The sequence below is a fragment of the Herpailurus yagouaroundi genome, unplaced genomic scaffold (genome assembly GCF_014898765.1).
Source record: "Herpailurus yagouaroundi ecotype Mexico unplaced genomic scaffold, PumYag 67700, whole genome shotgun sequence".
Taxonomy (NCBI): Eukaryota; Metazoa; Chordata; class Mammalia; order Carnivora; family Felidae; genus Herpailurus; species Herpailurus yagouaroundi.
The window spans coordinates 919,453-937,555 of record NW_024420499.1 but is presented as its reverse complement, the minus strand read 5'-3'; the positions used below and the strand labels follow the sequence as shown (position 1 = coordinate 937,555).

The 18,103-nt window shown below is 39.7% G+C and overlaps 1 protein-coding gene across 2 annotated transcripts in view; it reads left to right on the top strand.

Annotated features, from left to right (window-relative positions):
• HTR2C (5-hydroxytryptamine receptor 2C) overlaps positions 1–18,103 on the top strand; it is a 294,529-nt gene that overhangs the window by 118,733 nt on the left and 157,693 nt on the right. For both annotated transcript variants that reach the window (XM_040468377.1, XM_040468378.1), the window contains exon 3: positions 14,643–14,757. In XM_040468377.1, coding sequence (XP_040324311.1) covers positions 14,723–14,757 — 35 coding nt within the window. In that variant the 5' untranslated portion in view covers positions 14,643–14,722. The remainder of the gene's footprint in view (positions 1–14,642; positions 14,758–18,103) is intronic.

Below are 18,103 nucleotides of genomic sequence, written 5' to 3'. Positions count from 1 at the left end.
GCCTGGGTGGTTCAGTAGTTAAGTGCTCATGACTTCAGCTCAAGTCATGATCTCAGAGTTTGTAAGTTCGAGCCCCACATCGGGGCTCTCTGCGGTCAGCACAGAGCCCGCTTAGGGTCCTTTGTCCCCCTGTCTCTGCCCTTCCCCCAGTCCCCCCCAAAATAAATAAACACTAAAAAAAATGGAAACCCCGCTAGCAGAGTTTTGCTTTGCCTACAATCGCATCAACTGTGCTAAATTCACAAACTGTATCACAACAATAATCTAGGACAATTTGTTGGTGGGATTCTCTCCACACTACTTGTTTGAATACATAAACTGGTATGTTTCCCAACAGAAAAAAAATTGCCTTCTTTACATTTTTGCTCTAGCCACGGAAGTGTTAATTGTATCTAAAAATCACTTTGGGGGGCGCCTGGGTGGCGCAGTCGGTTAAGCGTCCGACTTCAGCCAGGTCACGATCTCGCGGTCCCTGAGTTCGAGCCCCGCGTCGGGCTCTGGGCTGACTGCTCAGAGCCTGGAGCCTGTTTCAGATTCTGTGTCTCCCTTTCTCTCTGCCCCTCCCCCGTTCATGCTTTGTCTCTCTCTGTCCCAAAAAAATAAATAAACGTTGAAAAAAAAAATTTTTTTTTAAATCACTTTGGTCCCCTGCTATTGTTTTGGGTAAATCAAATGATCAAGAAAGCAAGTGTGAGATTTAACAAAGTTTTGCGTAAACAACTTATGTTTGGGAATAGTCTCGCCAGCATATCTCTGCCAGGCTCGGTCCCCAGAACAGTATGCATCACACAACCATGTGGGGCTTCCAGACTAGGAATTAATACAGATTTGAGACCAACAGTTTTCTTTCCTTTTCTTCCTTGTGTGTCCTTCTCTCCCTCCCTCCCTCCGCACCTTTATTCTTTCCTTCTCTTCTTCCTCTCCTTCTTTGTTCCCTTTTTCTTCCCGCCTTTAGCCTGACTTCCTTTGTGGAATATTTGAAGAGCCACGTGTTGAGGAAGGCATTCTACTGCCTCTAACTTTGTAGCCTGTGACATTTCCTTCGTGTCTTTCTCTTAAAGGGAGGGTATGAGGCATCAGTACTAAAAGTTGTGCGTACAGTAGTGAGACTTTAATCAGCTGTGACTCTTGGAGGCCCTTTGCCCTCTGTAAGGCTCAGCATCAAAAGACTGGAAAGAGATTAATTTGCTTCTTGTCTTGGCACTGACAACAGTTAACAACATGACACTGGACAGATCGGTTCCCTCAAACTATCAAAACAGGAAGTTGGATGGTCTTCGAGTGGTCCGTTTCAACACCTTCCCTGCGAGTGCACTTACTAGACCTAGAGACCCACCAGTACAGCCTTCAGTGTAGAGAATTTCACAGTTTCTTGCAGAAGTCGGAGAACTACCGTTAAGGATTCGTGGTACAGGGTGAATGAACGTAGACATTGGAGTGAACGATTCTGAACTCGACTCCACCTCTACCACTTACTATCTGCATTTGGTATTTTAACATCTCAATTTATTTTTTCAATCCGCGATTGCCCTGTTGCGATGGTAATGATTAAAGGAGACAAAGCATATAAAGCATTTCCCACAGCATTTGACGTATGAGAATAAATTAATACATGAAGACAATTGTTACCCGTCCTCCTTTTCTACTCTTTTCATACTGAGAAATGACTACAGGGATTTCTCCATCAAGACGATTCTTTATTCTTCTCTCTACTTCTCTTTGGTTGACAGATGCTGCCTTAGACAGTAACACTTCCCAGCGCATACCACAATAGCAGATTCAGTGGAGTGAACTTTGTAAAGTCTTACACTAACCCAGCTTCTCTATTGCCACATACAAAGCATCTGGCCAAAAGGTATGTGGGACGTTGATGAGTAAGTTTCCACAAATATTGGCCTGAGCTGGGTCCTTGTCTCATGAATGTAATTTCTCAGTTTTTGGCAAGTTAATTGCAATGACCATTTAGAGTAATTTCTGGCTATCTCTGAGAAGCAGGTGTTTTGTGGTCTGTAGAATTTTTCAAATATACATATATATATATGCGCCATAAGATTAGCTGTGGAAACACTATATCGCCAACTCTTCTTTGGCTTTCATTGTTTTTAGCTGCCTCTCTATACAGATGCCTTTAATCTGGACCAAAATATTTTAGTAAGTTCAAATAAGGTTTTAAAATTTGAGGAATCTTTCTCGCAATACAAGTCGTGCAGTAACAACAGATCTTATTTCAGAACCCCAATACCAGCAGCTGGTGGGAAAAAATGAAGTTCCAATAGAGAAGAGTAGTGAATATATCATCGCAAATATGTTCGTAGGCTTAAGGAATGAGGCAATTTGCCAAAAGTAGCTTGCATGACTTTTATTCCTTTACCTATAGAAAAGATGAGTAAAATCTTGAAAGTATTAAAACACTGTACCGATTTACTTTACCACAAGTTAAGAATCAATTGAGAATGAGGGGCGCCTGGGTGGCTCCGTTGCTAAGGCATCCAACTCTTGGTTTCGGCTGAGGTCGTGATCTAGCAGTTGGTGAGATCGAGCGCTGTGTCAGGTTCTGTGCTGACAGCACGGAGCCTGCTTGGGATTCTGTCTCATGCTCTCTCTCTCTCTGCCCCTCTCCCACTTGCACTTTCTCTCTCTCTCTCTCTCTCTCTCTCTGTCTCAAAATAAATAAGTATTTTTTAAAAAGAGAAATAATTAAGAATCAATAGAAAGCACAAGAATGTAATGTGCAGGGGTCTTTGCTTTATTTAATGGTGTATCCTGTTGGGGAGGGGAAATTTCTTCTCTACCCCTCTTGGTTCTTTGGCTGTTTTAATAATGAGATTAACAGAAGCCAGATGGACAAGGGATAAACAAATTTAATTTTGTATGCATGGGTGCTTCAAAGATATGAGACCCACTGACAGGCAGTTGAGGTTAATATGCAGTTCTGAGCTAAGGAGAAGGGGGTAAGGGGCTGGGACTTCAAAGCAGAGAAAGACAATTCATAAGACGGGAGAAACAAATGCTTGGGAAAAAAATGTCTGCTTGCCATGGGGAAAAGTCTTTTTATTTTTAAAAATTTTTTTAATGTTTATTTATTTTTGAGAGTGAAAGAGAGAGAGTGGGGGGAAGGGCAGAGAGAGAGGGAGACACAGGATCTGAAGCAGGCTCCAGGCTCTGAGCCATCAGCACAAGAGCCCAGGGCGGGGCTTGAACTCACTAACTGCGAGATCATGACCTGAGCCGAAGTCCGACACTTCACCAACTGAGCCACCCGGGTGCCCCAAAAGCCGTTCTAACGTACACAAAAAAGTTACCTTTTGCAATAGCTGTCTTCCTGGTGCAGGCTCCCTATCTACATATTTTTAGGCAGTTAAGTGGGAGATAAAAAGCTCTCCTTGAGTCTCCTGGGCCTTGATTATCTTCAGCTCAAAATAATCCACACCCCAAAGTGGCATATTCTGAGGTGGCCTGCCTGCCCTGAATCCCACCAATGCCAAGTGTCTAGAATATCGCCAAGCACATAGTAGGCATTAAATAAATGAATTGAATAAATGAACAATGTCCTGATGAACACATAAACTCTTTGCTTATATTGTCTTCCTATGTGTGCTTTTTAAAATATCCCCCAATTATTCTTTTAGAATCTTGACCTTGCAATATGCTAGGAAAAACTGGTTAACCTCTTTGAACCTAACAATTTCTTCTTTTATTTCTTTCTTAAAATGAGTTGTGGAACTTAAATTAGGTGAAACTACTGATCATAGTGCCTGGCACATAGTAAGTGGTCATTAAATGTGTGTGGATTTTGTTTTATTAGCACTGCACCCGCGTTTTGAAAAAAAATAAAGCCCTATAACTTCAACCTAGAAAGTTGTCTATAAAATAAGAAATCAGGACGTCTTGGGACAGATTTTAAAATGTAACAATTGACGGAACAGCACCCCCTATCATTTACTACTTAAAGACAACCAAGTGTTCATGTTGATGTATATAATGTATTTTTGTTACACAAATGCATGATTTAGACAGCATCATATGCAGTGTGGAAAAGTAAAGCATTATTTACACGCCATTTCTGTGACACCCCCAATACACACACACACACACACACACACACACACACTTTGAAATCATGAACCAAAGGATTTGAAGACTTACGTGGACTTGAACTTCCTGACAGATTTTATTTTGTAACTTGAGTTGCACAGGAGGTACTCTGGAAGGGTAATTAGCAGAATTCTTCACGCATCTAGTTAGAAAAAAAAAAGGCAAAAACATTACATGTCATTTGTGGTCTGATATTTTAGCTGTAAGAGCACTGAGAGGAGTTATAACATAGTTCCGTTTCTCCCAATATTGACACCATCTGGTATAAAGTTCACAGAACTCATGCAAGAAACAATATTTTCAGAGTTGTCAAACTGAAGTACTATTTCTCTCCATCAATAAATCAAAAGGAATACGAGCACACAACACAGTAAATGGGTATTAGTTCAGCATTAAACCTTTAAAGCAGAAGTCAAGCTTTACATAGCCGTGAATCTGGTCATGACTTCTTAAACTTCACTTCTCTCAATTCTGGGCATAAGATTTTTTTTTTTTTTAAAACAGAAAGTTACGGTTAAATCCGTTTGTGCTCATTTTTTGGTGAGTCTGCATAGTCTCTTAACTCTTGTGGATGAGACGTGCATTTAGAATTCCTTGAAGGAAGTAGAAACAGGAAATGGGACAGAACACGTGGAGGTGGCGTTATGAGATACCCAAGTTAAGAATCACTGTCACATGCCCTTCAATCCAAGGCTCTGTGAATGTCATCTCTTACAATGAATTGGCAAAGGCCAGAAGTAGCATCTAATTGTAACCAAACTGAGCTATGTAGAAGCATCTGATTTATAAAGTGGCATAAAACAATATCAAACTTTTACGAAAAACAAAAACCTGAATCACAGCATTTCAGAGCCGGAAGAGATAGAGATCCCCTATCGCAAAGCCTTCATGGGATGGATGAAAAAAACTGAAGCCCAAATTGGTCCAGTGACTTACCCTAAGTCACACATCAAATAAGTCAGGGCTGGAACCTGTGTCCTCAACCTTCTCGCCTACTCTTCTATGCTATACTATGTGTACTTAACATTTAAGGTACTAAATGATGCTAGACTAAATTATGTATTATATAAATTATTAATAATACAATTAATTTTGACTTTGCCTCAGTTTTCTGTATCTGTGACAGATTTTAATTTCATGTTGTTGCTCTGTTATTTATAAGCCTTGCTGTATTTTGATGACTTACATGCATTGTATAATACCATAAAATGCACAGGTTAGAGTCGCTTTGGTGTTTTTGTTTTGTTTTGTTTTTTAATGGGTCAGCAGAACCGTGAAGAGACTGATCTTTCTGCTCCAAAGTGGATTGTTTGTTTGTTTCTCTCCCTTTATCTAGGTGATTCTAAAGCTGGGAAATAAAGAGCTGTTGGAAAGATGAGGAGTTAAGGGTTCATTCGGCTGTCCAGATGTATCCAAGTACCCCGTTATTTGGCAATAAATACATCTGGGCAACTGATTGAACTTTTCGCTCTTCACGACTCTACTGAACCGTCTACAGCCAGAAAGAAGGGCCTGCTCTTCCGCCAAATGTCTGTCATCTCTTAACCTAACGAAATGGAAAGTGGGAGTTGCTTATGGGGGGAGGAGACACCGATGTAAATGTAAGCGGGGACACATGTGAATTGAATTTTAAGTACCTCAGCCAAAAAAGATGAAGAGGTGTTCCCCCGACTGGTTTGCAAAATTAAAATCAAACCAACGTAAAACTTTGAACTGTTTGCATCAGTTGACTCTTGTTATGTGCTTAACTTACTGTATTTTTTATGGTGATTGAGAATAACCAGCAAATCCTGGCTAATATTATTACTCTGGTGTATATACATACATATATATACACATATATATATGTGTATACACACACACACATATATATACACATATATATGTATATATGTGGATGAGGTTATATATATATAACCTCAGGTTATGGCTCCATATAGTGGTCCGTCTAAAGTATTTCCCCCAGTCTCTCTTTATCCCATTGTGCTATTTCATTTCATTTTATTCATAGCAGTCCTTACTACCTGAAATTATCCTACTTCTTTGCTTAAACGTTGACTATCTCCCGCTAGAGTGTAAGCTCCGTGAGAGCAGGGATCTTGTCTACCTTGTCTGCCACTATGTGCCCAGCATCTGGCAGGGTGCCTAGCATAAGCTAGGCAGGCAAGAAATATTTGAATACACGAAAGAGCTGTTATGCAGAGCTTCCAGTGACATAAATCAGGTCCCCCAAACAGATTTCGCATGTGGTTTGCTCTGTGAGCTCTGCTGTTGAAATGCCATCAGTTTCAGGGCGCCTGGGGGGGCTCCGTGGGTTGAGCGACCGACTTCAGCTCAGGGCATGATCTCGTGGCTTGTGGGTTCCAGCCCCGCATCGGGCTCTTTCTTTGCTGACAGCTCGGAGCCTGGAGCCTGCTTCTGATTATTTACAAAAATGAAAATCAAAGCCATCATTTTACTCTGCTACGTCGATACTAACGTTCAGATAATTCAGGGAGAGTTCTGCTACCACGTGTGGAGAAATTAATTTCAAACACTGGGCACTCTGTTCACTCAGACAGATTCTCTCGAGGTCTGTTACGATTATCGTGGAATAATTGGGGTAGCTATTTTAACTCTATCAGCTTGGAAGGCGTTTTGTTGTTAAAGTGTTATTTTAGGTAAACGGAATAGGTCTCGGTGTGAAACACTTAGGATCTTACACACTGTAGATTTTAGGAGTTAACTATCTTGGTAAGTCTCACTAACTTTAATAGTCGTCACTCATAAAATATGGGAAGCACAAGCAGAAGCATTGAGTCAATACAAACAGGCAGAAAGTATTTCCTGTTTCATTTTAATGCCAAGTACAAGATGAAGGGTTAAATTTGTGTAAACAACCTCTGAGATCACATCCAGGGGGTGAGGGCAGGAAATGACACCAGACCTGCATTCAAAAAGAATAATCACCAGGGCGCCTGGGTGGCTCAGTCTGTTAAGCTTCTGACTATTGGCTTCTGCTCAGGTCACGATCTTACCATCTTACGGGTTCGTGAGTTCCAGCCCCACATTGGGCTCCAGGCTGACAGTACTGAGCCTGCTTGGGATTCTCTCTCTCACTCTCTCTGCCCCTCCCCTGCTCATTCTCCCTCTCTCTCTCTCTCTCTCTCTTTTGCTCTCTCAAAATAAATAAACTTAAAAAAAAAAAAAAACAGAACAAATAGAAGAATCACCTTATTACCAGATCTAATGACATATCCAGGAGAGACCCGGAGTCTTGTCCAGTTAAGGCCCCCTTGCCCTTCACTTTCAAAAGTGTCTCAGTTTGGAGAGGAAATTTTAATATCACCCAACATATATAACTGCATGTTCAGAACCATTAGATTTCCCTATGGCACACCATGAAGAAGTCTCCAGTTCTGGGTCTGAATCACTGGATTCTCGGACAAGTCGAAGAAAAAGACACAGGGAGCAAGTTGATGGTATCGCTTTATCCTGTTACATAGATCTGTACCCGACTTAGTAAGAAAGTAATCATTCCCATTTAAGTCTCTTAGCTTGAGGCTTTTTGCCTAATATAAAATATGATTTTCTGGGAAGTGGATTGCTAAACATCGGAAGGTTATGAAATTGCCTCTTCTGGAAGTTGCGCTAAAGAACATCAATTATCACATTTCTTCAAGTGGTTTAAATATAGGTCTGTTTGAAGGCAAAGGACTGGGTTATTTGATCACTCATAATTTTTCAGCCTTAGGAGTTGTATGAATTCATAATTGTAGGCTAAATTAAGACCTTCCACTTGAAGATAGAAGATCTGAATTCATTTAACTTCACAAAATAAGTTTCTAAATTAGCTTAATTTGCTTGAATATCCTGTGTCGACTGGTGGACGAGTAGTCTTTACTTGCATTGGATATGATAACTGTATAATATACTAACTTTCTATTAAACTCATAAATAGCTGTTATCTGGTTATACTTGGCAAAGGTGAATTTTTAGTATGGAAATTATATGTTTTAAGTGTTCTTTAACGTTTATTTATTTTTGAGAGAGACAGAGAGAGACGGTGTGAGCGGGGGAGGGGCAGAGAGAGAGGGAGACACCGAATCCGAAGCAGGCTCCAGGCTCAGAGCTGTCAGCATAGAGCCCGATTCGGGGCTGGATCTCACGAACCAGGAGATCATGACCTGAGCCCCAGTGGGACGCTTAACCAACTGAGCCACCCAGGCGCCCTGACAATTATATGTTTTATTAGAAAATCCCTACAGTACCTTTGAGGTTGAGAGGAAAATTCCTACAATATTCATTAGTTTTAAGGATAGTTTTTGAATTAAAGGATTTCCCCCCAGAATGTTATAAATCTGTGCCACATTAATATAGTCTTCTGAAGAATAATCTGAACATTTGTGACTAATTCACTTTTGATCTAGTGTCTGCTGAAAGCTCAGAGGCCGTGATAACCACAGGGATAAGTTTTGAATTATGAGTCTATAATTTCTGAACAATGGAAACTGACGAAAATTAAACCTATGCATTTATTATTACTTATAAAATTCTTGCATGCTTTATTATAAAAAGTCAAATGTCTAAGAATGATCTCAGGTGACTACCTATTCTATAGTTTTTAAAACCTTCAGTGTCAGATTGAAGATACTCTGCTTCATCACCATAATGAGCTCATGGAATTTCCAGAAACCTAATGGAAACGTTTTTAATGGAATAATCTTCAACTTCCGAATTTTGTTAAAACGTCAGGTAGAAACTCTGGCATTTTTTTTAAGTTCATTGTTTAAGTTTATTTTTTGACAGAGCAAGAGCATGAGTTGGGGAGGGGCAGAGAGAAAAGGGAGAGAGAGAATCCCAAGCAGGCTCTTTGCCCTTAGCGCAGAGCCGATGCGGGGCTCACACTCACGAACTGTGAGATCATGACCTGAGACAAAACCAAGAGTCAGATGCTTAACCAACTGAGCCACCCAGGTGCCCCAACACTGGCAGTTTCTTACTATTTATTTATTTATTTTTTTTTTCAACGTTTATTTATTTTTGGGACAGAGAGAGACAGAGCATGGACGGGGGAGGGGCAGAGAGAGAGGGAGACACAGAATCGGAAACAGGCTCCAGGCTCCGAGCCATCAGCCCAGAGCCCGACGCGGGGCTCGAACTCACGGACCGCGAGATCGTGACCTGGCTGAAGTCGGACGCTCAACCCACTGCGCCACCCAGGCGCCCCTTCTTACTATTTTTTTTAAAATGTTTATTTATTATTGAGAGAGAGAGAGAGAGAGAGAGAAAGCATGAGCAAGGGAGGGGCGGAGACAGGGGGAGACAGAATCCGAAGCAGGCTCCAGGCTCCGAGCTGTCAGCACAGAGCCCGACGCAAGGCTCGAACTCACAAACTGTGAGATCATGACTTGAGGTTGGTCACTCAAGCAACTGAGCCACCCAGGTGCCCCAGGTTCTATTTTTTATCAATATTATGTGTGGCCAGGTCTGGCAAAGAAAGACTAAGGAACAGTTTGAGGACAGAAAATGTGATTGAAACATGATTAATCTTTCTTCAGTGTCAAAGCATAGGAAAGGTAACAGTAAAAATGAGTTCTAAATGGTGAGCTTTAGAAGATAGAAGGAAATGTCCACGGTTTTTGATACGGTCATAGACTTCTGTCCTCTCCAGGCACAATTTGAAAAAACAAACAAACAAAAAACCACAGCTCTTATTCTTAGGATCATTTCACTTCACACCTTAAATCTCTTCAAGTCTCTCCCTTTCCTTTCCCTTGGATCAGTCAAGTGCTTTATCCCCAGCACTTGGCTAAGGAATGTGGGAGCTACATGGAAAGGACCTTTATATGGCTCTTCCTCTCAAAAATTTGTCTTTAGTACACATTTAGTACACGCCAAAACCCTTTGAACATCTTCCCTTTCCTCACCAACCACCTCCTTTCATCTGGATGGTCCTCTTCTCTCCCCCCTCATCCAACTACATTCTAGATCCTTCCTGCACGGCTGTATTGAAATGACGCTAACGTCACCAGCTATCTTCTTTCAGACAAATCGCACAACGTGAACTCTGTTCCTTCTCAAAACAGTCTCCATTGACATTTTCCTTTTTGCCTATTTTTCCATTTTTATTTTCTTCCCTCCTTGATTTTTCCTTTTCTCTAATTTAATGCCTACTCTCTGCTGCTTTAACACTTGACTCTTAAACCACGACTTTACTAGAATCCAAAATCGTGGGGTTTTCCTTGTTGTTTTTATCTCCCAATACAGAGCCATGTGGATGCTCTTCCATTAGCTAAATTTAATATGTGTAAAATTGAGATGACATGCAAAGTTGATTTCCCTTTCTCATCTTTGTAGTCTTTCGCAAATGAATTGAATATATAGTATTCTACAGACCACAGGATGCGCATATATCTCTCACTCCTTGGATGGCAAATTGGCATGGAAAACTAGGTATCCCTTAAAGAGAGCACAACGCTGGTTTTCCCGGCGAACCATCAAGTTACTGTTCAATGAATGCAGGAAGTGTAAGCATCACTAAATTCAGCAGGAAGTGGAGCGTCGCTAAATTCATGCCCATGCAAAACCCTTAAAATGCCATCAAGAAGGAGTCAAAATAGGAGCTGTGTACTGAAGAGCTCTTAGTTCCCATGACAGTCATTCTTTTATTTAGAGCTGTTACAGGAACCACACCAATTAGCTCTGAAATTCACACATTTCCAAGTCTAGCCTGAGGCCATGTGGGAAGGCCCACAGTGGGTTTTTATTTTCCATATTTCACTTCCAAGATGGTTATGGATAATGGCTCTTAAGTATTTTTTAGTGATACTGATAAACTTTGAGTGTTTGAAACTAATTTCTGAATATACACTGGGGACCTTATTTTGGCTCAGTTGTTCTCAAGTATTCACACTATTTTTGACAATATATGCTATTTGACACATAACATATGTTGACATATGAGGACAGATTTCATAGGCATCAATTACATGTAATGCTCAGGGTATGAGTCTTGCTTAATTAAAATTCCACATTAGGGGCGCGTGGGTGGCTCAGGTGGTTAAGCGTCTGATTTCGGCTCAGGTCATGATCTCACGGTTTGTGAGTTCCAGCCCCGCATCGGTCGGTCTGCTGTCAGTACAGAGCCTGTTTCGCATCCTCAGACCCCCATTCTCTGTGCCCCTCCACAGCTCACACGCATGCACGCTCTTTCTCTCTCAAAAATCAGCATTTAAAAGAAAAAAAATTGAAAAAAATGAAAAAAAAATAATTGAAGTTATTCTGCCATATCTTGTATAAAATTGTACTGTTTGAGAACTATACGAAAACCACGATTTGTTCCCCTTTTTGACCTGGCAAATGCAGTTACCGTTATTGATGTCGGAAGATCTTACAAAGCTTTAGCGAGAACATGAGAAATTTGTGACTAGTGTTGCAGAAAGAAATATGAGATTAGTCCAAATATGTATTTACTGATCTTGAACTTATGTCTGTGATTTAACCTGTGATTTTTTTTTTGATCAACCGTCATTTTCTCTACACAAAAGAGAAATATATATGTATATATAGAGAATATATATGTATATCATACATATATATATGTATATATGCACACATGTATATATGCACACATACACATATAAATGTGTATACATATTCTTATAATACTTTCACATTGTCACATGACCAAACACAATTTCTATGAGAGCCACATAGATTCTCATTTAAAATGAATCACTCTATCAGTTATCCCACCAGTGATTTTTTCTTAATTTTAATTTTCTTAATTTTAGAAAACGCAAGTCTTCCCGAACTTGAATACTGAGTTCACAGGTCTCCTTTTTTTTCGTTCAACACAACCATGAGAATCTCATTATGAAAGATTGGCGGGGTCTGAGAGATTTGCAGATTAGAGTGTTCAGTTAGTGTTGTTTTGTTATGGGTTTGTTTTGTGTTTCTCTCTCTCTCTCTCTTTTTTTTTTTTGTTTCTCTTGTTGTCTTATCCAAGGCTTTAAGAGGTTTTGTATTCCCTCCTCTTTTTGTAGGATTACTCACAAAACATTTCTCATTGCAAAATATTGTCATAGTGACTTAGCCCTTTGGGGAAACATGTAATGTACCGTTACTCACTTTACATAATTTACATAATTTATTCCTGTCCATCGTATTATATTTCTAAACTTTTACCACCAATCCGGGAGCACTTTGTGTCAGGTTTAGTCAGTTTTAGTGAACAACAAAAAATGCAAATTTTAACAGTACAGAAAGATACTACTTTGTCCTTAAGGTATTTTAGTTAATAAGCTGGACATCTATATACATAATATACTTTTGTGATTATTACTTGTGAGATTTGGAACTTAGAAAAATAAATAATTGTTTTTTAATTTTTCCATTGATATTCCATGGGAAAATATACACGTAAAAAAGATGACAAGAGCAATTAATTTTTTTTAAATTATTTTTAATGTTTATTTATTTTTGAGACAGGGAGAGACAGCATGAACGGGGGAGGGTCAGAGAGAGAGGGAGACACAGAATCTGAAACAGGCTCCAGGCTCTGAGCTGTCAGCACAGAGCCTGACGCGGGGCTCGAACTCACGGACCGTGAGATCATGACCTGAGCCGAAGTCGGACGCTTAACCGACTGAGCCACCCAGGTGCTCCAAGAGCAATTAATTTTTAAAGAAATGTGGCATTTTGAGTGGCAATAAATAGGACTCTACCATGGCTGAGAATATGGATAATATAATGTTGAATGAGATGGTTATCATATCGAGTTATGGCAAACACAGTTTCAATTGATTTGTTACCAATTGAATGATATCGCAATGAAGCGTATTTTACTTTGAAGCTTTTAAATTATATTAATTTTTAGGTTCTTGAAAAGCAAGCATTAGGAACAATTTTTATATTTTAATATTGGGAAAAGAGAAGGATTTTGATGTCTCTTGAGGACAAAGATGCAAAATAAGACCTTTTTGTCTTTCTGTATCCTTTTTTATTTTTCCTGTCACTTATTTCCAGACCTCCCAGAAAAAGGGATTTATGCATTGCCTGGCGGCATTTTATGGGACAAAAATGGTCTGACTAATGATCTGGCGAATGTCACTCGATCTCTCCCATAGAATATTTTGTTTCTGAATACTGGAGGCCATATTTTATGCATTGCTGTAATGAAAGAGACGGTTATGAGGAAGATTTTGTGTAGGTGGCATTGATAGAACTCACAAGTGAGAGGTGAGGGATAAGAAGGAAGAATAAATTAAATTTGTAGCTTGAGTGACTAGAATAATAGCGCTACTAAATGAGATGGGAAATATAAGGAGGTACAATTTGTTCCAGTCAAATTTTACTTCCAGACTTCTAAAAGGAACTACAAGACACTAAAAAAGACTATCAACAAATTTTTCTCACATCCCTTGGAAATACTCCTAAATCAGACAGAACAGAGGATTTTTCAATGTTATCCCACATTCTCAAGCTATTCAAGACTCTCTTTCTGCCCCTTCTTCCACCACAACTACATTTTTTTGTCACTGACACCCACTGCAGCCCATTTATTTTGGTATAAACCCAGTGCTGCTCTCTGGAGAATATTGTTGGTTGATGCAAAAGTACAAATAAAGCTACGTGAATGCAGATTCCTTCAAGTTGAAGAAAATAAATTAGGAATGTTGCACAAAATATGTTCACTTCATAAAAGTATTTAGAATCGGGGGTGCCTGGGGGGCTCAGTCGGTTAAACTTCGACTCTTGATTTCAGCTTAGGTCACGATCTCTTGGTGCGTTCGATTGAACCCCTCATGGGGCTCCACACTGAGCGTGGAAGGTGCTTGGGATTCTCTCTCTCTCCCTGTCTCTCTGCACCCCCCCCCCCAAATAAACTTAAAAAAAAAAAAACACTTATTTTAGTTTTCCATGTTCCTAGAAAATGAAACCTTTGATACATGTTATACTTGCTACTTAATTATGACATCACAAACTTTCCCCCAATGCTTTGCAAATTAAGAAGCGTATATTCTTAATTTCTTTCTCCAAACACCGATCGGAAGCTATGTGTGCTCTAAGAAGAGATTTAGTAGGGGGCGCCTGGGTGGCGCAGTCGGTTAAGCGTCCGACTTCAACCAGGTCACGATCTCACGGTCCATGGGTTCGAGCCCCACGTCGGGCTCTGGGCTGATGGCTCAGAGCCTGGAGCCTGTTTCCGATTCTGTGTCTCCCTCTCTCTCTGCCCCTCACCCATTCATGCTCTGTCTCTCTCTGTCCCAAAAATAAATAAACGTTGAAAAAAAAAATTAAAAAAAAAAAAATAAGAGATTTAGTAGAAGTCCCATAGAAATAGAGTGCATGCAAGAAATTTTTAAGAAAACTAAAAAAAAGGAAAGAAACATTATGACGGTTGTATATGTAAATAAACGCAAACTTTATTCTCTGCCATTTTTTATCACTTATATGTTTCTTATCACTTAATAAGTACATTTAAGTTTACCTAATTGGTTGTAATGCAAGTTATTTGGACATTTCACTAATTTTCTTTTTCTTTTTTTTTTCTCTTTCCCCAGAAAGGATGGAATTATGAATTCAATCTGTTACATTTCCACTTCTCAACTTTAAACTTTGGTTGCTTAACACCGAAGCAATCATGGTGAACCTGAGGAAAGCGGTGCATTCGTTCCTGTAAGGATGTTATTACTTACTATTTTCTAAAGGATAACTTTTTTAATGGTAGCTTGCTCAAAAATGTTAAAAGGGCTTTTATATGATCATTCAGCTAGATTTGCCTCAAATTGCATAAATGACTTGCACCCCGTAGATTAATATTCTGGGTGTTTCCTGTTCAAAAGTAAATGGAAAAAGCCCCAATAACTTGGGCTTCAATTAAACACAACTGCTTATGTATTCAAATTAATAATATGGCAATAAGATCTTAAATTCAAAAACAATTCCAGTGTTCAGGGTTGCTTTCTCTATGGTTCAAATGTAGAAACGGGAAAGGTCTTTTCCTTTTCCTTCCTGCATGGACTAAACAACCAAGAGGGTAAAGTGTCTCCACAAGTTTCTGCTTTTATGAAGAATGGCTGAGAGGCACCTGCTTGGCTCAGTCAATTAAGTGTCTGACTCTTGATTTCGGCTCAGGTCATGATCTCACGGTTCAAGAGTTCGAGCCCTGCATCAGGCTCTTTGCGAACAGCACAAACAGCGCAAAGCCTGCTCGGGATTTTCCCTCTCTGCCTCTCCCCTGCTCACGCTCTTTTTCAAAATAAATAAATAAACATTAAAAAAAAGGAAGAGTTGAGGTTGCAAAAGAATGGGTCGGAAGTCAGGGAGTAGAGGCTGGGGGTGTAGCTAGCCAGAGGAAAACAATGCCATCCTCCAAATTCTTGACACAATGACCCAGAAGTTAAGGTCAGTGGAATGCCACATAAAGGAAATAAGAATTTGGATCCAGTACTGGGCAATGCTAAATGTAATCTAATCCAAATATATCTTCTTTTTAACTTAAGAAAAGGTTGGGCTGCTTTCTTCTAAACCCACTCTTTGAGAAATGGGACATGGAAAAAAAGATCCGGGGGTCTGTCAATTTTGATCAGTACAGTTGGGAAGCCTGGAGTCACCTTGCTCCTACAGTCTCCTCTATGATTTCTGTAAAAGAGCTCATCCAGGAAAAAGCTGATGGACTAGTGTCGGTTAAAAGCACATCAACGCTGGAACCTCTGCAAGACATGCCCCGAGAGCCGTATCTTGGATGTCATTGTACGTGGTGGTGACGTTAGTCTCAGAGGTGTGGGATTCTGAAAGAACAAGAACAGACAGGAAAAGGAAAGGGTGAAGGACGGTGATAAAGATAGAGAAGAGTCAAGTATGGGAAATGAAAGGACAGATGTTTCTATTCCGTGCCCCTGGGCCAACTCAGCGGGTAGCCACTGGTCCATATGCCAAAATGTAGGACTGTCATTAAGGGCACCAAATTATTCTGTATGACATTAACGACTCCATACAGAATTTCGTCCATTCTATTAAGAGAAACAAGGTACAATCCATCTTTTCCCATGGTGCCCATTGGCATAGGCCATGCAAAAACACAGTAGATGTAAAATGTATACATTTTTACATCAAATGATCATCCTGTTCCTCTCCTAAGAATATAGAATCATATGCTCATTAAACATTTAGCAGCACGGAATAAATTGGCTGCGTTGTCCACAGAGAAACTGTGGTTTTTGTGTGCATGTTTTCTGAGACTTCTGTGGTCTTAATAACAATTAAGCTTTAGGAGCAAGACTTAACATTCTTTTTCTCCTTCTTTTTTTTTGTAAAAGGACTGTATATATGTCACTGAGTATGCAAATATTAGAAATTAGGTTTAATTGTAATATAGCCAATTCTTGATTACAAAACTATAGAAAATAGGTTTGAACTTTAATAAAAATTATAATGCTTTGCCCATAGTGGTACTCAATAAGAATGTATTAAATTTAATTGAGTTGACCCCAGGAAACTAAAGAAGATACCTTTCAGGATCTTCCCAATAAGACTATTTTATAACTGTCAATAGATATATTTAGATTCTATAAGCTTCCTTAGCAGTTCAGTATTTGTCTCTGGACACTTGAATGAAAATTAAAAATATATCTGACCAGCAGAGGAAGGCAAGATCACCACTTCAAGTGTTTTTCTACCCACAATAAGACACTCAAATTATAAAATTGGTAATTGTCCACTAGTATTTCATGTATTTTTTATATATGATTGTATCCTGCATTCCTCTATTATTCTTAGAGAAATATGGAAAGACTTTGATGTTTTCACAACTTACTTAGAAAACTGAAGTTGGATGTGTATTCCCTAGGCAACTTTGATGTTTTCACAACTGACCATTGAAGATGCAGCGTTTTACTGTGAGCATAAACTTTTGTGGGACTACCGGAGATGATCGTTAGTGATTGCAAACTAGAAATTAAAAAAAAAAAATTTAATGTTTTCATTTTGGGGAGACAGAGAGACAGAGCGCAAGCGGGGGAGGGGCAGAGTGAGAGGGAGACACAGAATCTGAAGCAGGCTCCAGGCTTGGAGCTCCAAGCTGTCAGCACAGAGCCCGACGCGGGGTTCGAACCCACGCGAAGTGCAGGATCATGACCTGGGCTGAAGTCGGATGCCTAACCGACTGAGTTACCCAGGCGCCCCTAGACTAGAAATTTTTTTAAGTTTATTTATTTATTTATTTTGAGAGAGAGAGAGAGGAGAGAGAGGAGAGAGAGAGAGAGAATGAGAATGCTGGAGGGGCAGAGAGAGAGAGAGAGAGAGAGAGAAAGAGAAAGAATCCTAAGCAGGCTCCACACTGTCAGCCCAGAGCCCAATGTGGGGCTGGAACTCACGAACCATGAGATAACGACCTGAGCCAAAACCAAGAGTTGGATGCTTAACCGACAGAGCCCCCAGGCACCCCTAAACTAGAATTTTTTTTTTAAATGCCGGAAGGACACGTTTTTCATCAGGCAGGCAGGCCAGAAAAGACCCAGTTTAAAATTACTGCCTGAGCTTAGTTTTGCATAAAGAGGTATCGTACTAAAAAAATAAGATCAGGATTTGAATTCATCACCAATTATGAAATACATGAGTTTGGGCATAGTTACCACAAAATACTTTTGTTTTAACTTTGAAGACAAAAAGAAAGCTCCAATATTTACTGAGGGCCTATTAGGACAAAGGTACTATTTTCAGGACTTTACATGAATTACTGAATTTTCACAACAATCGTATGATAGAGAACATCCTTGTTGTACAGATGAAGAAATTGAGGCTCTGAGAGGTTAAGTGACTGGTCAAAAAAATCATTGAGGCCGTGAGGTTAGAAAACTGACCACATGCCCAAAGCAGCAATTACAGTGACAGAATAATTTAAGCTGAGAGCAAAGAACTTGCTTCTATTTATTTGGTCCTTTATTTCAATACTTTCCACTCACACTAATCACAGATTACTCATGATACAGATTTTTTGAGTCATCTATCATTTTCGGTATTG